Source organism: Pelophylax lessonae, assembly GCF_965119305.1.
Source record: "Pelophylax lessonae genome assembly, chromosome: 1".
NCBI lineage: Eukaryota > Metazoa > Chordata > Amphibia > Anura > Ranidae > Pelophylax > Pelophylax lessonae.
Window position 1 is genome coordinate 550553669 of NC_138768.1, and position 23289 is coordinate 550576957.

Consider the following 23289-nt stretch of genomic DNA (forward strand, 5'->3'; position numbering starts at 1 on the left):
CTCCGGTCCGGTCAGGTGATCAACTTCCAGCGCTGGATTCAGAGGCGAAGAGAAAGCAGCGACAACGGTTTCAATGCCTGGATGGTGACATCATCCATACGTTAAAACCTAGTACACACAATGAGATTGTCGGACAAATGATCATACGGCTTTTTTTGCATGCTAGTCTCTATATCGAAAATGAATAGGTTAACCGGTTGCCGACTGCGCACAGTATATTTACTGCGGCAGTCAGCCCCGGCCAGGCAGAGTGACGTAGATCTACATCACTCGCCTGTCACTGGAATCGGAGCCAATAGCGGGGCGAGCGCGCGCCCGCTGAGGCTCGTTCAGGGAGGAGTGTGGGCGTGTCACTCGCCGATCGTCGGTACAGCGGGAGAAAGGCAGAGCGGCTTATGTAAACAAGCCGCCTGTCATTCTCCCCTGTGTAAAAATGAAGATCAGACGGTTCACTGGTACCCCCAAAAGTGTCAAAAATGTCAGTCAAGGGTCCGATCTGTCCGCCGCAATGTCGCAGTACCGCAAAAAAAATCGTAGATCGCCGCCATTATTTGTTAAAAAAAAAAAACACCAAAAATGACAAAAATCTTTCCCTTTGTTAGTAAACGCGATAACTTTTGCGCAAACCAATCAAAATACGCTTTTTGCGATTTTTTTTACCAAACATAGGTAGCATAAAACAATTTGGCTGAAAATGTTAAAAAATTTTGATTTTTACATTTTTTTGGGGGGGAATTTCATATAAAAAAAAGTGAAAAATATTGTTATTTTTGCAAAAATTACGCTCTTTTTTTGTTTATAGCGCATGATCAAAAAATCGCACAGGTGATCAAATACCACCAAAAGAAAGCTCTGTTTGTGGGAAAAAAAGGACGTGAAATTCGTTTAGGTACAGCGTCGCACGACTGCGCAATTGTCCGTTAAAGTCACGCAGTAAAAAATCGCAAAAAAAACCCCTGGTCAGGAAGGGGGTAAAATCTTCCGGGGCTTAAGTGGTTAAGTACGAAACTTCTCGTACGGCAGAATAAAAATTTGGAAGTGATCATAATGTATTTTATTGTATTTTCGGACAAAAACTGTACTGATTAGGTGAAAATCGTATGATCTGGTCCCATTTGAGAAAAATGTTTGCATTTGTCCCTTCAGAAAATTTCAGGCGAAAGCTGTATACTTACAATCAGATTATTGTATGATCGCTACGAAAGCGTTATTTTTTGTACGATATTCTGACCGTGTGTATGGGGCTTTACAATAGGGCATCCATTGTCAGCTGTCTCCCCCCTCCCTGAAACCGGCACTGGGAGCCGATCACGTGACCGAACCTGAGGTATACACATCTTTCCTCTACAGGATATTGTTTGATTAATAAAGAGGATTAGCAAATAACTCAAATTGTTGCAAACTTCCTTATTTAGCCTCATATTCCACCATATAATACATCTATCAATAGGCATTGAGTAACTGGTGTTGATGTTGTAATGCAACGTTTTGCAAGAATGCTGTTGCAAACTTCCTTATTTAGACTCATATTTTACTTTTTAATACCTCTGCAAAAAAAAACAAAAATAAAGGGTATATCCTATAATGAAAATATCGCTGTTATATGCCTTTTTTTTTTTTATTTAAAAATAGCTGTTCTATGCAATTGAGTGTATACTTATTTGTCAGAATATTAAAAAGGTGAAAACGACATTTAAATAGCGCTTGATCTTTTTAAGTATTCATACACTCACATTCTAATTAATTTGTGAAGCAAAGCAAGCTCACACATTTAATTGAGATGTATGATGTAACCTTTTGAAACGATGCAAAATGTGATTAAAATGAACTAGCCGTACAAAAAGGAAGCAATACTTTAGGAGACATTGGCACATATACTATGTGTAATTAATTCAACCTTGTTTTTCTTTTTAAATGATTTATGGCTGCTGTTGTGGAGCTTATTTTTGAAGCAAATTTTTTGCATGAATGACACATAAAGCGGAGCTCCACCCAAAAGGGGAAGCTCCACTTGTTTGCTCCCCCCCCCCCCATATTTGGCACCCTTCGGGGGGAAGGGGGGAGCGGGTACTTGAGTTTGGCAGGTACACGCTCCCACTCTCGGCTGACTTTGCCGCAGTCAAGTCATCCAGAAGTTTCCAGAAGGGCCATTCACAAAGCATAGCACGCTTCATGCATGCGCAGTAGGGAGCCGGCTGTGAAGATGCAAGGTTTCACTGCCAGTTTTCCTTACAAGAAATGGCAGCGGCAGCACCTGAGAGCTTATTGAAAATTCTGCTGGGTTGAAGACACCTCTGGATTCATGGACAGGTAAGTGTCCTCCTAATATTAAAAGTCAGCAGCTACAGTATTTGTAGCTGCTCACTTTATTTTTTTTTCTGAAGGAGCCTGGAGCACCTCTTTAAGCTTCATTCACATGGCTGTAAATACATAGTACATATACAAGTACATAGTACATAGTACATATATAAGTGATTTTCATTTTTTCATTTTGGATCTGAACACAGTTGCATTGTTTTCAATGGAGCCATTCACACAGGTATGTAAAAATGCTCTGCATTCAGATCTGTAACACAGGATTCAAAATCTAAGAACTTGCGGTTTACACGCTTGTACATATAAATGCATGTATATGCCCTTGTTAGCAAGTAACTTTAGTCTAAAGCTGGATACACACTATACAATTTTTTAATTTTTTTTTTCATTATTTTTTATTTTATTTTTTACAATTTTTTTTTTTTCAGATTTACCAAAACCATATAATATGAGGTCAAACCTAAACACTTTCAATTTATATGCAATCAGGCAGGCCCTTGCACTTCATAGTTGAAGATAAATCAAAAGGAAATTGAATAACAAAAGTTGTATAGTGTGTATCCAGCTTAAGTGCCAGTTCACATTTATGCGATCACAGAGATCGCATGTAATTCGGAGCGCACTGCTCCTAAAATTACATGCAATGTCTGTGCAGTGCAAATTCAGCCATACAGTTTATATGGCTGAATTCGCACCACAATCGCAATAAAAGAAGCACAGGACCCCTTTTTTTGGTCCGCAGCAGAATCAGATTGCATGGTGGTTCACACTAGTGCGATCCGATTCTGTGTGAATTTTCAGATCGCACTGCGATATGCGATCTGATCTGGGGGTGTCGATAACTTTTAATTGACACCCCCAGCGTATCGCATATGGCAGTGTGAACTGCCAGGGGTGCGGATGCGATGCGGGAACGCGCTGTGTATTCGCAGCATTCCCGCATCGCACAAATGTGAACCGGCACTAAGGCTTTATTTACACGACCGTAAAAAAAATGCACGTACACGTTTGTTTTTTAATTACAGATCTGAATACAGCTGCATTGTTTCAATGGAGCCATTCACACAGGTGTGTAGGCATGAGCTGCTTTGAGATCCATAACACAGAATTCAAAAATCTGCATCTAAGAACATGCCATTTATGTGCTTACGCATATAAACACATGTATACGCATTTGTATACACGTAAACAAAGTGTAACTCCACTTTCCAGAGAAAAAGAAATTAGCAAAAAAAAAAATATAACAGTGTATACAATTGCAAAAGGCATATTGTAATTGAATGCTATTAAAAATTCCCTCCCTTTCCAGTGTGCAGCCACTGTCATTTTCTGTAAAATGCAATGAAATATGGCTACCTGGATACGTTCTGTACACACACGGTATACAGAATGCCCCCTAGATAGGTAATTTCCTGCTTATATAATTGGCTTACTAATTTTCCCAGAAGTCTACACTAAGATACAAATTGGATTTTGAGCATCCCCTGCAACAAAAATGTCATTTTTGGTGAGCTACTCCCAAAGGAAAGTCACGTCTAAAGGGATGCAGACCCTTCAATTTTCCTCATTAGAGCCCTGCAAGTGCAGCAGCTAATTGATAACAACAAAACCACTCCGATACAGCTTCACTTTTCACATGGACACAGACAAACAAACAGCTATTCCTTCAAAATAACAAAAAGTAGGAATCTGCAACAAAGTTTGATAAAATCCTTGAAATGTACATAGATCACCCAGAGGGGAATGATTTTTCTCAACAAAAGTGGAGTTACTCTTTAAGTCTAAACAAAGAGGAAGAATAAATGATCTTAAAAACAAGTTACATACGCATACGCATCTTTACGCACTTAAACGCATCTATGCGCAAGTATTTTGCTCATCATTGCGCAGAAACTTTTCTCCTAGAAATCGCATGGGTAATAACATCAGTAAAATTCCTACAACTGTGTCAATAAAGCCTTAACAAAGGGGGAAATAAATTATCATTATGTATGCCTATGCATCTTTACGCACCTATACACAAGTATTTTATTGGTCATTATGCAATTACTTTTTTCCTAGAAAACACTTGTGTAATAACATCAGTAACATTTTTACAGCCGTTTGATTGAAACCCTAAATCCAATGCATGACTAAAACCTCGTACACACGCAACGATTATCGGCCGACCGATCGTCTGACTTTTGTCCAAGTTGTGTTGTGTTGGTTGGAATGTGCCTAGACTGCACACGAATTTTCTCGGCCAACAAAATTCTACTTCAGAAGTGATGTCATGTGTTGATTTGTTTTCTTTGTGTTTTATCTTCTCTGAGCATGCCCAGACTTGCTCATCAGATTTTTCCCTGTCGAAATCTGTACTGACTGCACGAAAATCGGCCGTTGTGTTGACGGCCAACAAAAATTTTATAGTCTGCACACCAGATTTTTTTCGGCCGAAAAGTCGGAGTTGGTTGTCGGAAGCATCATACTAACAAGCCGAAAATCGGCAGATCGGACGTTGGCCGAAAATTCCCTGCCAATTTTCGACATCTGTGTATGGGGCTTTAGGCTTCATTCACACGGGTGTAAAAATTTTACTGATGTTATTACATCATTAAAGTGGAAGTAAACCCTCCTATCGTTTTTCAGCCAAGGAAGCTGCCATCTTAGCCTCAGTTAAATCTGCAACTGCCATGATTCTGCACATGTGATCAGTTATGACACCAGCCATTGGATTGTTTGACAGTTTGGTTGAGAGCACAACCAATGTGATAGCTAGCATTTCCGGCATGTCGGGAATGTTAACTGTTTTTTGAAACCATCACATCGATGGGTTTACTTCCACTTTAAACTAATAAAACTTGACCACGGTAGGCACCCTTGTCTGTGTTAAATGGGTTGTCTCAAACCTCTAACTTCTACTTTGTTTGGAAAGCTTGGTCTGTTAATGGAAAATGTAAAACAATTGACTTAATGGCCGGATCCCCAGGTGAAAAAAAAAAACTAGAAAAAAGAAAACGAATGCCCACATCTAAGAACTGATAGGCTGCAATACCATACATTTCTGTTTTGGGGTTTAATACTGCTTTAAGGGCTCACAAAACTTCTTGCAGAGCTACTAAAAAATAAAAGTACAATCTTAATTGTAATGCCTGTACAGTAAAACTTAAAAAAACTTAAAAGCTAGACTTATAAAGAAGACAAATGGAGGTTGGTTTACTAAAACTGGCAAGTAGAAAATCTGGTGGAGCTCTGCATAGAAACCAATCAGCTTCCATTTTTTTTTTTTTTTGTCAAAGCTTAATTAAACAAGACAAAGTTAGAAGCTTATTGGCTACCATGCACAACAGCAGCAGCTTTTGCACTCTCCAGTTTTAGTAAATCAACCCCCATGGTCTCTATTAACCTCCTTCTAGTACTTTCTGCTATCATTTTTGTTTTAAATATCTTACCTGGGATCCTGTTAGGTTATTACTATAGTATTCTGGTGGCATTATGTTCTCAATAATATCAACTAGACAATAAAATGCACTCTCCTCATCTTCCAAAACCAAAAGTGCTATGGCGGCTAACCTGCAACAAAATTAAAGCTGTGGTTATAAAAAAGCAGATTTTTCCTTTTTTTTTTTTTGCTTACCTTTTTTTTCAGTATACAAGTTTAGGTCTCCCCTATTATCCATTCTCACCTAGGCAAGAAAGATGTGCATTGGTCCCGGTGCCTCCGGGAATATGCACATCACATATCCCAGAAGGCATAGGTTTCCATTAATAGGGGGACAGGCCAGCCACGCATCATCAGGAGGGGGCTACTTGAACCCAAAAAGGACAGCCACCTCCTTATGATCTCACAGAAGAAAATGGCAGCATTGGACCTGAGCAGTGGCAGCAGAGAAGTGGATCTCAGCTAGAGAATGCTGGATACACTGGGTGGGTTGTATCAGAATTGACGACAACCCAGCATCAGGTAAGCAGGGATTTAACAATTTCCCCTTTAATGTTGCCATGTTTTGCCTAAAGTGGAACTTTAAAGGGTTCAAGACAGAACATGACAGAAACAATAGGATAGTGGCCCTAAGATTTCAACCTTCTATTCAATAACAGCTTTTTGGCTTGAGTTTGACTTTACAGTCCAAATTCATCTCAACTGATAAAGGAAAGTTGAACAGTTCACCAGCTATTTTATCTCCCGCTGGGACTTTAGGATTCTAAGATCTAGGATTTCATAGCTCCACCCAAATGCAACTATTATTATGAGTCAGTCAAATTGCTTCAGCAGGAATATTTATATAAAATGTCATAAAACTGAAAATGAATAAGGGGTAGGGATGTGCCTAACACACATCTAACCCGAGTGATGATCCCCATTGCAGTCTATGGGAGACGAACAGAAAAAAACAAAAGTGCCCATTTTGAAGGCTTATATGCTAGTAATTGGCCTTAAAAGGGGTATGGGGGTTTGGGTACTGCCCAGGGGGGCATGTATCAATAAAAAAAATATTAAAAACAATTGTTTTTTTTATGCTTAAAGTGTGTAGCGGACCCCCAGAACCCCCTAGGGCCTAGTGATGACCCTCAGAGGCAGAGAGGGCCTACATACCTCCTGTGGGTGTGGATTGTCAGGCATGGTGGGTAGTGATGCAGGTAAAAGAAACGATGGGCGCCAGTCACTTTTATGCTGAAGTAACAAATAGTTTATTTCTTCTCAACAGGACAAGAATAAACTGGGGGAGAGAGGGGTAGGGCTCAGGGCACCCTTGGAGAAAAGTCTATTAGGCAGACTCCGATTACAAAAACAGGTACTCAGACAGCGGTACAGGATAACAGACCTTGAGAATCATCAAGTATCCATAAAGCTTTAGACTGATCTGGGAGGCAACTCCTCTCTACCAGATTCAATTTCTTTTGTGGTCTGTACTGGCTGGACAGCTGTCTTCCATATGAAACAGGCAGATTACTCACACAGGTTACTGGATGTCTGTGGATGTTCTTTTCCATATGGGTCGCTGGCCCTCCTCAGCAGAATCCCGAGCAGAAATGTGACTAGGCCCCAGGCTTCAGGCCTAGCCAGCAGCAGCACAGCAATACACACCCACCCCAAGGGGGGTACGGGCGGGAAGAGAACGATTATTGGACCTCCCCTTACTTAAATAAGGTCTCCCATAATGCCGCAGCCACACTGTAATTGGCTGAGAGAGACATGGACATTAACTGGTTGCCGACCGCCGCACGACTATATACTGCGGCGGTCAGCCCCGGCCAGGCAGAGTGACGTATGGATACGTCACTCGCCTGTCACTGACTTGCGAGCCTATTGCGGGCGGGCGCGCGCCCGCCGCGGCTCGTTCACAGACAAGTCAGTGCGTGTGTCCGGCGGACTCGATGTCCGCCGGTCACACTACGATCGCTCCTGTGAAGGGAGAAAGGCGGAGCGGCTTATGTAAGCAAGCCGCCCGTCATTCTCCCTGGTGTAAAAATGAAGATCTGACGGTTCTACTATGTAGAACCGTTGATCTTTGCTTTTACACCAATAGCCATGTCCCTGCACAGTTAGAAACACGCCCCTAGGACACACTTAACCCCTCCCTGTCCAATAAAGTTAACCCCTTCCCTGCCAGTGTGATTTTTGCAGTAACAGTGCATATATATAGCACTGATTACTGCAGTAATGTCACTGGTACCCCCAAAAGTGTCAAAAATGTCAGTCAAGGGTCCGATCTGTCCGCCGCAATGTCGCAGTACCGCAAAAAAAATCGCAGATCGCCGCCATTACTCGTTAAAAAAAAAAACACCAAAAATGACAAAAATCTTTCCCTTTGTTAGTAAACGCGATAACTTTTGCGCAAACCAATCAAAATACGCTTTTTGCGATTTTTTTTTTACCAAACATATGTAGCGTAAAACAATTTGGCCGAAAATGTTAAAAAATTGTGATTTTTACATTTTTTTTGGGGGGAATTTCATATAAAAAAATGTGAAAAATATTGTTATTTTTGCAAAAATTACGCTCTTTTTTTGTTTATAGCGCATGATCAAAAAATCGCATAGGTGATCAAATACCACCAAAAGAAAGCTCTGTTTGTGGGAAAAAAAGGACGTGAAATTCGTTTAGGTACAGCGTCGCACGACCGCGCAATTGTCCGTCAAATCACGCAGTAAAAAATCGCAAAAAACCCCCTGGTCTTTTAGCAGCCAAATCCTCCGGGGCTTAAGTGGTTAACAGTTTGTTTAACTCTAATTCTCACTCTAGTGTCAGAGGCAACAGTGCCACCTACTGACGGAAGGGAGAAATGCAGTCAAACCCAGATTAAGAGAGGAAGTCCAATTGACCACAGTATAATTACAGCCAGGCTAGTTACTGCCCAGCAACTAAATTTCAATAGCAACCTTGCATTAAGACAAGGGTGCTACAAGTGCAATAATAAAAATGAAAAATTCCTTTAAATATAGTGCCTGGGGGGTTCCCTTAATGTGCCTGTAGAGTGGGGCATCTGTAGCATGCATAAAACAAGCTGCAGCAAAAATTACATTTCCAAAGAAAAAAAATTAGTCAAATCTTATTTAAAATGACTCGCGATTGCAATTGCTGGCACCCGGCTATTGCAAAAATACAGAAACCTGCCCAGATCGCTAAATACCTTGCAAACCTATTTACCCAAATGCTTCGGTGGCTGTCCAGATGCAGGCACACACCTCAACATTTGGTTGACCTGCCCACTGGCCCACACATTCTGGACTGAATTTTTCCATATTCTCTCAACACTGTTCAAAGGTCCATTTGACCCTAACCCAGCCACAGCCCTACTCAATAAAAAAACCCTAGAACAGGGGTGTCAAACTAAATTTCATCAGCATTATGGTCGCCCTCAGAGGTCTGGTACTATCTGTAGCCCATCACTATTAGAAGTCAAGATCCCCCACCCTCCCTTACAACACAGTGCATCCCTTTTACCATGTGCTGCTGCTGCTGCTGGGAAGAAGCTGGAGGCAGAGCTGGAAAGCAGCAACTGCAGAGTCTGGAGGAGGGCTGGAATCCGCTGCCAGAGTTTGCTGAATGCTGAGACCAATTGAGGTGGAGAGGAGGGGGTGCTGCGGCTGCACAGAGAGGTGCAGGATCTGTAGGAGAAGATGTGTCCTCCTCTCTGCTGCCAACTGCTGAGTTGGGGGGTTGCTCCTCTCTGCAGCTGCAGGGGGAAGCACAGGATCTGGCAGATGAGTTCCGTCCTCTCTGCTGCCATCTGCTGAGACAAGGTGGGGGCAGAAATGAGGGAGATGCAGCAGCTGCAGGAGAGGTGCAAGGGCCACATGAAATGGCCTGGAGGGCCGGATTCGGCCCACGGGCCTTGAGTTTGACACCTGTGCCCTAGAAGTAACCTGCCCATAATTTAAACTCCTCTTGCAGGTTACTACCATGCTGAAGCAAACCATCGCGAAGGCCTGGAGATCCCCCACCTTAGCATCACAGAAACTAAAAACAGGGTCACCAGAGCCATGATCCATGATAAAGTGGAAGCAATTCTCTTGGACAAATTCAAAAACTATGAACGTTTCTGAAAGCCATGGGTGGACCACTATCTCCCTTCTGACTTTGATGAAACATTACTGTCTCCTTGATCCCCTATGCTTATGATACTAGGGACAATCGGACGAAGATCCATAATCCTTTCTCCCACTTCACCTCCCAAGACCTATTCTTTCTCCCTTCATCTCCCTCTCCTGCCTTAGTTCCCCTAATCCTTACTTCCTCCTATGTCCTCTTGCCCTCCGGCCCCTTTTCTCTATCCCCGTCTAGCTTCTCTCTCCCTCTTTCTCTTCTCTCTATCTCCCCCCCCCCCCAGACTGCTCAGCTCCAACCAATAAAAGACTACCCCAAACAGGGGCAGCCCATCCATATAATAACATGAACAGGATGACAACTGCACCAAACATCATGCAAACCTCACTCTACTCATTCTTTCTAAAGGTAGCCTATGTTGTTCCCCAAAACTGTCCAGTTCAATACCCCTACCTACACATCCCAAATTTTAATTGTTGTTTTTAGAAATGTAAGACCTAGCTGAACAGCTGGGGCTAACCATACTCCCATATACAGTGTTATACTACTGTTATCGAATGATTATCCTTTGTTACGCATACTTTTTTTTATCAAACTAATATGTGCTGCGTCCCCACGCAAATGGCATGCTACTATGAACTTTGTTATTCTGCAAGAGTTATTGTGCTTGTTTGTTACTCTTCTTTATTAAAGCAGATTTTTCTAAAAGCGGAGTGGGGTCCCCCCAGTCCATACTGAATTTGGAGGGGAACCCCATGCCAAAATGTAAAAAACAACGGCATAGACCCCCCAATCCATACCAGACCCTTTTCCAGGCATGCAGCCTGGCAGGTCAGGAAATGGGGGGAATGGGGGGAATAAGCGAGCGCCGCCCCCCCTCCTGAACTATACCAAGCAGGCGGGGGGGGGGGGGGGCTTATCGTAATCTGGAAACCCCCTTTAACAAGGGGGATCCCAGGTCCCACCACCCCCCCAACATGTGAATGGGTATCGGGTATATAGTACCCCTATCCATTCACCAAAAAAGTGTCAAAAAGTAATAAACACAAGAGATACCCGGTGGCTACGTCACTCTGTGGCACCACCCCTTTCTGACGTCACGAACTGGTGCATGCTGGGCAAGTGACATCAGAAGGGGCGGTGCTACTGGATGACGTAGCCAGGTGGCCTCGCCCCTTGCTTGTATAAGAGATGTCAAAGCGCAGAGGAGGCATTCAGCGGGAGGCCTCCCAGGAGGTGGGAGCGTTTATTAATTTTTTAATTTTTCGGGTCCGTCAAGCAGCGTGATTGACGATGAATTTACATCGAGGGACACTATTTTTTAATAAAGGATTTGTCTAAAGTGTTTATTACTTTTTGACCTTTTTGGTAATGGGGCTTCCAGATTCAGATAAGCCCCCTGCCCACAAACCCACACAACCACAGCCCAGGGTTGTGGGGAAGAGACGCTTGTCCAAGGTGCTTTGGGGTGGGGCTAGCAGAGCCCCTTCTGCCCCAAAGCACCCACCCCCCCCCCATTTTGAGGGCATGTGTCTTGTCCCCCCCTTTCCTAACCTACCAGGCTGCATGCCCGGATATTATAAAAAAAGTGACGGTAAAAAAATTAAGAAAAAAACGGCGTGAGGATTTGGAGGGGAACCCCATGCCAAAATAATAAAAACGAAAAGGCGTGGGGTTCCCCTCCAAATCCTCACGCCGTTTTTTTCTTAATTTTTTTTTACTGTCACTTTTTTTATTTTATTGTTCAGCTGTCAGCGGGGAAACCCATTGAAAGCTGATGACTCATCCGTTAATAAGGACACCCTGATTGGACAAAAATTTGCCCAATCAGGACACAGAATGCACTGTGCAGTGCATTGCAGGATGTTTGACAGGGTGAAAGCCCTGCAAAGTCGGGTGTCCGGCGAACGGCCGAACAGGCAAATGTTCAGCCCGAACTCATGCTCAGGCCGAACCGTTTGCTCACCCCTAATAGGGGGGTATGAGACACCCTCCACTGGTTTTGTAAATATTTCAGTATGGATACAGACCAAGGGTTTTGCTGCCACGGAATATAAGAAGTCATTGGGGAAGTTCAATCCACCTGTTTGCTTTCAGACATAAATTATCAATGTTGGGTGGACTTAGCCAATGTTCCTTGATTAAACGCAATACTGTTTTAACAGATGAATGCACTTATATTATTTGCTGACAAGTCATAATCTAATATTAACTGATAAGTGACAATTATTTTGATGTTAGGTCTTCACTAAGAAAAGGATGTAGATGGAAGCGGGAAAACATTTACAGTATGTAAGCTGTTCATAACTGAAAGAGTGTTTCTATTTAGAGTAATCTCATCACCAGAAAAATATACAAGCAACCGGGGGGCTGTTAGAAATCACATGGCCCCATACAACCTACCTGACAGGCCCTCGAAAATATTAAAAGAATATTTTCTCTAAAAATACATTAAAATCATTCATAGTGGACAAAAACGCAAAATTCTTGGTAAATCTAAAAGATAAAATTGTATTAAGGTAATAAACAATGCTCTGTGTGTGAATAAGGTCTTGGGGCTCATTTACATGGGATTTTTGTATAGTTTAAATCAGTATTTTTTTTTTTATGTGGCTGGAGCTGTGTGTAGGTAGGTTTGTTAAGCTATGAGTACACAGCGGCTGTAAGAACACAGCTGCAGATCCTAATTTAAAAGGTATATTGGTGCAGGTTTACGTTTTCAAACAAAGAAAATGTGCGCTCAGGGCCACTCACCTGCACACCTGTTATATAAGGACCTGCGGCTGTGTTCGTACAGCTGCTATGTCCTCATAGAATAACAGGAGGCTCTAAACAAACCCTACAAACAGGTAGGGTGATCAACATGGAGGGTTGGGGGGGGGGGTCAATTACTGGAACCCATCCCATGTATGGCCCTTCTTTGCAGCAGCTGAAAGCTGGCGGTAGGGAGAGGAATAGAGGCTGGAGCATTCAGCTGCTGCAAAGAGAGTGGTTTCCATGATTCCCCCCACCGCACCAATCACCCTCCCAACCCACATCCAATTCCCCCTGCTGCCCGGGCCTCCCTGCTGGCCCAGACCTCATACAGGACTGGTGGTGCCCCCTTATCGACAGCCCTGTGCAGCTGTAGCTGCTCTACTCCTGAAAATCAATGTTGTACCCTTGGTTGTGTTGAACTTTAAAACATAAGCATGCAGCACATTTAAAGTTGGAGTATAGTAAGGATTTCTTAGCTCTACGCTTATCCCAGGTCAGGACATACTGAAGACATAACATCAGCATGACAGCCAGGCAGCTGGCCTTTTTGGCAATGACATTTTAGAGAATGCTGCAGATTTGAAAGAATCAAGAAAAAAACTAGAAACTGCATTAATATGTTAAATCCTATATGAGATTTTAGCGATTGGGTTTAGATCTACTTATATCACTACAAAGGGCCATGTTTGTGCAACTGATATTCAAGCTTTGAAGGTAGTATAAATCTTAGCCTACTAGAACTGTCCATCAGTTGAGAATGTTGTACTATATCAACAACACTGTCTCAAACATGGATTATATGGGAGTATGGAATCTTTAACCACCTCTATACCGGTCCCTTTTACTCCCATCCTGCCCAGGCCAATTTTCAGATTTTAGCGCTGCAACATTTTGAATGACAATTGCGTGGTCAATGCAACACTGTAGCCATATAACATTTTTATAATTTTTTTAATTACCTCTGGGTTTTTATTTTTTGCTAAATAAACTAAAAAAGAACAAAAATACTGAAAAAAAATATTATTTTGTCTGTAGGAAGGTTAGAGTCCAAAAACTATGGTATATATATCTGAAAATGTATCTAATTTCTTGAGGCCTTAAACCGCCAGAACAGTTCAAAAACCCCCAAAAATATAATTTTGTTTCACATTTTGTTTTTATTTTTACATACTGTCACCAAAGCAGTACAGCGTCATCATATAACTGGTGTGGCGGTGACCTGGGACACTGACTGTTGACAGTATGTAAAAAAAAGAAAAAAAAAAGGATGTGACCACATGTTAACACTACAAATTCTGGATCCCTGCACACTGCTGTAGGAATACAGGTTGAATAATTTATGTAAGATATTCTATCAATATACATGCAACTGCTATATACCCTTTCCAACAAACTATGCAATAAAAACAGGGATTTCTTTTTTTCAATTATCGCTCTTTTTTTGTTTATAGCGCAAAATCTAAAAACTGCAGAGGTGATCAAATACCACCATTTCTATTCTTGTTTTTTATTTAACATTTTTTTTTTTAAATACTGTGACCAGAGCAATACAGTGTCACAATAGTAGCACTGTACCAGTCTGGGGAATTGATCAGGATTTTTTTTTTTTTTTTTTTACATACTATGATTGCTTATAGTAGTAAATTTCACTGCTATAAGCAAATATTTTTACTGAATGGCAATGGTTAACAGTTTGTTTAACTCTAATTCTCACTCTAGTGTCAGAGGCAACAGTGCCACCTACTGACGGAAGGGAGAAATGCAGTCAAACCCAGATTAAGAGAGGAAGTCCAATTGACCACAGTATAATTACAGCCAGGCTAGTTACTGCCCAGCAACTAAATTTCAATAGCAACCTTGCATTAAGACAAGGGTGCTACAAGTGCAATAATAAAAATGAAAAATTCCTTTAAATATAGTGCCTGGGGGGTTCCCTTAATGTGCCTGTAGAGTGGGGCATCTGTAGCATGCATAAAACAAGCTGCAGCAAAAATTACATTTCCAAAGAAAAAAAATTAGTCAAATCTTATTTAAAATGACTCGCGATTGCAATTGCTGGCACCCGGCTATTGCAAAAATACAGAAACCTGCCCAGATCGCTAAATACCTTGCAAACCTATTTACCCAAATGCTTCGGTGGCTGTCCAGATGCAGGCACACACCTCAACATTTGGTTGACCTGCCCACTGGCCCACACATTCTGGACTGAATTTTTCCATATTCTCTCAACACTGTTCAAAGGTCCATTTGACCCTAACCCAGCCACAGCCCTACTCAATAAAAAAACCCTAGAACAGGGGTGTCAAACTAAATTTCATCAGCATTATGGTCGCCCTCAGAGGTCTGGTACTATCTGTAGCCCATCACTATTAGAAGTCAAGATCCCCCACCCTCCCTTACAACACAGTGCATCCCTTTTACCATGTGCTGCTGCTGCTGCTGGGAAGAAGCTGGAGGCAGAGCTGGAAAGCAGCAACTGCAGAGTCTGGAGGAGGGCTGGAATCCGCTGCCAGAGTTTGCTGAATGCTGAGACCAATTGAGGTGGAGAGGAGGGGGTGCTGCGGCTGCACAGAGAGGTGCAGGATCTGTAGGAGAAGATGTGTCCTCCTCTCTGCTGCCAACTGCTGAGTTGGGGGGTTGCTCCTCTCTGCAGCTGCAGGGGGAAGCACAGGATCTGGCAGATGAGTTCCGTCCTCTCTGCTGCCATCTGCTGAGACAAGGTGGGGGCAGAAATGAGGGAGATGCAGCAGCTGCAGGAGAGGTGCAAGGGCCACATGAAATGGCCTGGAGGGCCGGATTCGGCCCACGGGCCTTGAGTTTGACACCTGTGCCCTAGAAGTAACCTGCCCATAATTTAAACTCCTCTTGCAGGTTACTACCATGCTGAAGCAAACCATCGCGAAGGCCTGGAGATCCCCCACCTTAGCATCACAGAAACTAAAAACAGGGTCACCAGAGCCATGATCCATGATAAAGTGGAAGCAATTCTCTTGGACAAATTCAAAAACTATGAACGTTTCTGAAAGCCATGGGTGGACCACTATCTCCCTTCTGACTTTGATGAAACATTACTGTCTCCTTGATCCCCTATGCTTATGATACTAGGGACAATCGGACGAAGATCCATAATCCTTTCTCCCACTTCACCTCCCAAGACCTATTCTTTCTCCCTTCATCTCCCTCTCCTGCCTTAGTTCCCCTAATCCTTACTTCCTCCTATGTCCTCTTGCCCTCCGGCCCCTTTTCTCTATCCCCGTCTAGCTTCTCTCTCCCTCTTTCTCTTCTCTCTATCTCCCCCCCCCCCCCAGACTGCTCAGCTCCAACCAATAAAAGACTACCCCAAACAGGGGCAGCCCATCCATATAATAACATGAACAGGATGACAACTGCACCAAACATCATGCAAACCTCACTCTACTCATTCTTTCTAAAGGTAGCCTATGTTGTTCCCCAAAACTGTCCAGTTCAATACCCCTACCTACACATCCCAAATTTTAATTGTTGTTTTTAGAAATGTAAGACCTAGCTGAACAGCTGGGGCTAACCATACTCCCATATACAGTGTTATACTACTGTTATCGAATGATTATCCTTTGTTACGCATACTTTTTTTTATCAAACTAATATGTGCTGCGTCCCCACGCAAATGGCATGCTACTATGAACTTTGTTATTCTGCAAGAGTTATTGTGCTTGTTTGTTACTCTTCTTTATTAAAGCAGATTTTTCTAAAAGCGGAGTGGGGTCCCCCCAGTCCATACTGAATTTGGAGGGGAACCCCATGCCAAAATGTAAAAAACAACGGCATAGACCCCCCAATCCATACCAGACCCTTTTCCAGGCATGCAGCCTGGCAGGTCAGGAAATGGGGGGAATGGGGGGAATAAGCGAGCGCCGCCCCCCCTCCTGAACTATACCAAGCAGGCGGGGGGGGGGGGGGCTTATCGTAATCTGGAAACCCCCTTTAACAAGGGGGATCCCAGGTCCCACCACCCCCCCAACATGTGAATGGGTATCGGGTATATAGTACCCCTATCCATTCACCAAAAAAGTGTCAAAAAGTAATAAACACAAGAGATACCCGGTGGCTACGTCACTCTGTGGCACCACCCCTTTCTGACGTCACGAACTGGTGCATGCTGGGCAAGTGACATCAGAAGGGGCGGTGCTACTGGATGACGTAGCCAGGTGGCCTCGCCCCTTGCTTGTATAAGAGATGTCAAAGCGCAGAGGAGGCATTCAGCGGGAGGCCTCCCAGGAGGTGGGAGCGTTTATTAATTTTTTAATTTTTCGGGTCCGTCAAGCAGCGTGATTGACGATGAATTTACATCGAGGGACACTATTTTTTAATAAAGGATTTGTCTAAAGTGTTTATTACTTTTTGACCTTTTTGGTAATGGGGCTTCCAGATTCAGATAAGCCCCCTGCCCACAAACCCACACAACCACAGCCCAGGGTTGTGGGGAAGAGACGCTTGTCCAAGGTGCTTTGGGGTGGGGCTAGCAGAGCCCCTTCTGCCCCAAAGCACCCACCCCCCCCCCATTTTGAGGGCATGTGTCTTGTCCCCCCCTTTCCTAACCTACCAGGCTGCATGCCCGGATATTATAAAAAAAGTGACGGTAAAAAAATTAAGAAAAAAACGGCGTGAGGATTTGGAGGGGAACCCCATGCCAAAATAATAAAAACGAAAAGGCGTGGGGTTCCCCTCCAAATCCTCACGCCGTTTTTTTCTTAATTTTTTTTTACTGTCACTTTTTTTATTTTATTGTTCAGCTGTCAGCGGGGAAACCCATTGAAAGCTGATGACTCATCCGTTAATAAGGACACCCTGATTGGACAAAAATTTGCCCAATCAGGACACAGAATGCACTGTGCAGTGCATTGCAGGATGTTTGACAGGGTGAAAGCCCTGCAAAGTCGGGTGTCCGGCGAACGGCCGAACAGGCAAATGTTCAGCCCGAACTCATGCTCAGGCCGAACCGTTTGCTCACCCCTAATAGGGGGGTATGAGACACCCTCCACTGGTTTTGTAAATATTTCAGTATGGATACAGACCAAGGGTTTTGCTGCCACGGAATATAAGAAGTCATTGGGGAAGTTCAATCCACCTGTTTGCTTTCAGACATAAATTATCAATGTTGGGTGGACTTAGCCAATGTTCCTTGATTAAACGCAATACTGTTTTAACAGATGAATGCACTTATATTATTTGCTGACAAGTCATAATCTAATATTAACTGATAAGTGACAATTATTTTGATGTTAGGTCTTCACTAAGAAAAGGATGTAGATGGAAGCGGGAAAACATTTACAGTATGTAAGCTGTTCATAACTGAAAGAGTGTTTCTATTTAGAGTAATCTCATCACCAGAAAAATATACAAGCAACCGGGGGGCTGTTAGAAATCACATGGCCCCATACAACCTACCTGACAGGCCCTCGAAAATATTAAAAGAATATTTTCTCTAAAAATACATTAAAATCATTCATAGTGGACAAAAACGCAAAATTCTTGGTAAATCTAAAAGATAAAATTGTATTAAGGTAATAAACAATGCTCTGTGTGTGAATAAGGTCTTGGGGCTCATTTACATGGGATTTTTGTATAGTTTAAATCAGTATTTTTTTTTTTATGTGGCTGGAGCTGTGTGTAGGTAGGTTTGTTAAGCTATGAGTACACAGCGGCTGTAAGAACACAGCTGCAGATCCTAATTTAAAAGGTATATTGGTGCAGGTTTACGTTTTCAAACAAAGAAAATGTGCGCTCAGGGCCACTCACCTGCACACCTGTTATATAAGGACCTGCGGCTGTGTTCGTACAGCTGCTATGTCCTCATAGAATAACAGGAGGCTCTAAACAAACCCTACAAACAGGTAGGGTGATCAACATGGAGGGTTGGGGGGGGGGGTCAATTACTGGAACCCATCCCATGTATGGCCCTTCTTTGCAGCAGCTGAAAGCTGGCGGTAGGGAGAGGAATAGAGGCTGGAGCATTCAGCTGCTGCAAAGAGAGTGGTTTCCATGATTCCCCCCACCGCACCAATCACCCTCCCAACCCACATCCAATTCCCCCTGCTGCCCGGGCCTCCCTGCTGGCCCAGACCTCATACAGGACTGGTGGTGCCCCCTTATCGACAGCCCTGTGCAGCTGTAGCTGCTCTACTCCTGAAAATCAATGTTGTACCCTTGGTTGTGTTGAACTTTAAAACATAAGCATGCAGCACATTTAAAGTTGGAGTATAGTAAGGATTTCTTAGCTCTACGCTTATCCCAGGTCAGGACATACTGAAGACATAACATCAGCATGACAGCCAGGCAGCTGGCCTTTTTGGCAATGACATTTTAGAGAATGCTGCAGATTTGAAAGAATCAAGAAAAAAACTAGAAACTGCATTAATATGTTAAATCCTATATGAGATTTTAGCGATTGGGTTTAGATCTACTTATATCACTACAAAGGGCCATGTTTGTGCAACTGATATTCAAGCTTTGAAGGTAGTATAAATCTTAGCCTACTAGAACTGTCCATCAGTTGAGAATGTTGTACTATATCAACAACACTGTCTCAAACATGGATTATATGGGAGTATGGAATCTTTAACCACCTCTATACCGGTCCCTTTTACTCCCATCCTGCCCAGGCCAATTTTCAGATTTTAGCGCTGCAACATTTTGAATGACAATTGCGTGGTCAATGCAACACTGTAGCCATATAACATTTTTATAATTTTTTTAATTACCTCTGGGTTTTTATTTTTTGCTAAATAAACTAAAAAAGAACAAAAATACTGAAAAAAAATATTATTTTGTCTGTAGGAAGGTTAGAGTCCAAAAACTATGGTATATATATCTGAAAATGTATCTAATTTCTTGAGGCCTTAAACCGCCAGAACAGTTCAAAAACCCCCAAAAATATAATTTTGTTTCACATTTTGTTTTTATTTTTACATACTGTCACCAAAGCAGTACAGCGTCATCATATAACTGGTGTGGCGGTGACCTGGGACACTGACTGTTGACAGTATGTAAAAAAAAGAAAAAAAAAAGGATGTGACCACATGTTAACACTACAAATTCTGGATCCCTGCACACTGCTGTAGGAATACAGGTTGAATAATTTATGTAAGATATTCTATCAATATACATGCAACTGCTATATACCCTTTCCAACAAACTATGCAATAAAAACAGGGATTTCTTTTTTTCAATTATCGCTCTTTTTTTGTTTATAGCGCAAAATCTAAAAACTGCAGAGGTGATCAAATACCACCATTTCTATTCTTGTTTTTTATTTAACATTTTTTTTTTTAAATACTGTGACCAGAGCAATACAGTGTCACAATAGTAGCACTGTACCAGTCTGGGGAATTGATCAGGATTTTTTTTTTTTTTTTTTTACATACTATGATTGCTTATAGTAGTAAATTTCACTGCTATAAGCAAATATTTTTACTGAATGGCAATGGTTAACAGTTTGTTTAACTCTAATTCTCACTCTAGTGTCAGAGGCAACAGTGCCACCTACTGACGGAAGGGAGAAATGCAGTCAAACCCAGATTAAGAGAGGAAGTCCAATTGACCACAGTATAATTACAGCCAGGCTAGTTACTGCCCAGCAACTAAATTTCAATAGCAACCTTGCATTAAGACAAGGGTGCTACAAGTGCAATAATAAAAATGAAAAATTCCTTTAAATATAGTGCCTGGGGGGTTCCCTTAATGTGCCTGTAGAGTGGGGCATCTGTAGCATGCATAAAACAAGCTGCAGCAAAAATTACATTTCCAAAGAAAAAAAATTAGTCAAATCTTATTTAAAATGACTCGCGATTGCAATTGCTGGCACCCGGCTATTGCAAAAATACAGAAACCTGCCCAGATCGCTAAATACCTTGCAAACCTATTTACCCAAATGCTTCGGTGGCTGTCCAGATGCAGGCACACACCTCAACATTTGGTTGACCTGCCCACTGGCCCACACATTCTGGACTGAATTTTTCCATATTCTCTCAACACTGTTCAAAGGTCCATTTGACCCTAACCCAGCCACAGCCCTACTCAATAAAAAAACCCTAGAACAGGGGTGTCAAACTAAATTTCATCAGCATTATGGTCGCCCTCAGAGGTCTGGTACTATCTGTAGCCCATCACTATTAGAAGTCAAGATCCCCCACCCTCCCTTACAACACAGTGCATCCCTTTTACCATGTGCTGCTGCTGCTGCTGGGAAGAAGCTGGAGGCAGAGCTGGAAAGCAGCAACTGCAGAGTCTGGAGGAGGGCTGGAATCCGCTGCCAGAGTTTGCTGAATGCTGAGACCAATTGAGGTGGAGAGGAGGGGGTGCTGCGGCTGCACAGAGAGGTGCAGGATCTGTAGGAGAAGATGTGTCCTCCTCTCTGCTGCCAACTGCTGAGTTGGGGGGTTGCTCCTCTCTGCAGCTGCAGGGGGAAGCACAGGATCTGGCAGATGAGTTCCGTCCTCTCTGCTGCCATCTGCTGAGACAAGGTGGGGGCAGAAATGAGGGAGATGCAGCAGCTGCAGGAGAGGTGCAAGGGCCACATGAAATGGCCTGGAGGGCCGGATTCGGCCCACGGGCCTTGAGTTTGACACCTGTGCCCTAGAAGTAACCTGCCCATAATTTAAACTCCTCTTGCAGGTTACTACCATGCTGAAGCAAACCATCGCGAAGGCCTGGAGATCCCCCACCTTAGCATCACAGAAACTAAAAACAGGGTCACCAGAGCCATGATCCATGATAAAGTGGAAGCAATTCTCTTGGACAAATTCAAAAACTATGAACGTTTCTGAAAGCCATGGGTGGACCACTATCTCCCTTCTGACTTTGATGAAACATTACTGTCTCCTTGATCCCCTATGCTTATGATACTAGGGACAATCGGACGAAGATCCATAATCCTTTCTCCCACTTCACCTCCCAAGACCTATTCTTTCTCCCTTCATCTCCCTCTCCTGCCTTAGTTCCCCTAATCCTTACTTCCTCCTATGTCCTCTTGCCCTCCGGCCCCTTTTCTCTATCCCCGTCTAGCTTCTCTCTCCCTCTTTCTCTTCTCTCTATCTCCCCCCCCCCCCCAGACTGCTCAGCTCCAACCAATAAAAGACTACCCCAAACAGGGGCAGCCCATCCATATAATAACATGAACAGGATGACAACTGCACCAAACATCATGCAAACCTCACTCTACTCATTCTTTCTAAAGGTAGCCTATGTTGTTCCCCAAAACTGTCCAGTTCAATACCCCTACCTACACATCCCAAATTTTAATTGTTGTTTTTAGAAATGTAAGACCTAGCTGAACAGCTGGGGCTAACCATACTCCCATATACAGTGTTATACTACTGTTATCGAATGATTATCCTTTGTTACGCATACTTTTTTTTATCAAACTAATATGTGCTGCGTCCCCACGCAAATGGCATGCTACTATGAACTTTGTTATTCTGCAAGAGTTATTGTGCTTGTTTGTTACTCTTCTTTATTAAAGCAGATTTTTCTAAAAGCGGAGTGGGGTCCCCCCAGTCCATACTGAATTTGGAGGGGAACCCCATGCCAAAATGTAAAAAACAACGGCATAGACCCCCCAATCCATACCAGACCCTTTTCCAGGCATGCAGCCTGGCAGGTCAGGAAATGGGGGGAATGGGGGGAATAAGCGAGCGCCGCCCCCCCTCCTGAACTATACCAAGCAGGCGGGGGGGGGGGGGGCTTATCGTAATCTGGAAACCCCCTTTAACAAGGGGGATCCCAGGTCCCACCACCCCCCCAACATGTGAATGGGTATCGGGTATATAGTACCCCTATCCATTCACCAAAAAAGTGTCAAAAAGTAATAAACACAAGAGATACCCGGTGGCTACGTCACTCTGTGGCACCACCCCTTTCTGACGTCACGAACTGGTGCATGCTGGGCAAGTGACATCAGAAGGGGCGGTGCTACTGGATGACGTAGCCAGGTGGCCTCGCCCCTTGCTTGTATAAGAGATGTCAAAGCGCAGAGGAGGCATTCAGCGGGAGGCCTCCCAGGAGGTGGGAGCGTTTATTAATTTTTTAATTTTTCGGGTCCGTCAAGCAGCGTGATTGACGATGAATTTACATCGAGGGACACTATTTTTTAATAAAGGATTTGTCTAAAGTGTTTATTACTTTTTGACCTTTTTGGTAATGGGGCTTCCAGATTCAGATAAGCCCCCTGCCCACAAACCCACACAACCACAGCCCAGGGTTGTGGGGAAGAGACGCTTGTCCAAGGTGCTTTGGGGTGGGGCTAGCAGAGCCCCTTCTGCCCCAAAGCACCCACCCCCCCCCCATTTTGAGGGCATGTGTCTTGTCCCCCCCTTTCCTAACCTACCAGGCTGCATGCCCGGATATTATAAAAAAAGTGACGGTAAAAAAATTAAGAAAAAAACGGCGTGAGGATTTGGAGGGGAACCCCATGCCAAAATAATAAAAACGAAAAGGCGTGGGGTTCCCCTCCAAATCCTCACGCCGTTTTTTTCTTAATTTTTTTTTACTGTCACTTTTTTTATTTTATTGTTCAGCTGTCAGCGGGGAAACCCATTGAAAGCTGATGACTCATCCGTTAATAAGGACACCCTGATTGGACAAAAATTTGCCCAATCAGGACACAGAATGCACTGTGCAGTGCATTGCAGGATGTTTGACAGGGTGAA

The 23289-nt window shown here is 43.2% G+C and overlaps 1 protein-coding gene across 1 annotated transcript in view; it reads right to left on the reverse strand.

The window, feature by feature from the left end:
- Window positions 1-23289, reverse strand: part of TBC1D2 (TBC1 domain family member 2) — a 109106-nt gene that overhangs the window by 20665 nt on the left and 65152 nt on the right. The window contains exon 10 of the mRNA XM_082269375.1: window positions 5748-5868. Coding sequence (XP_082125501.1) covers window positions 5748-5868 — 121 coding nt within the window. The remainder of the gene's footprint in view (window positions 1-5747; window positions 5869-23289) is intronic.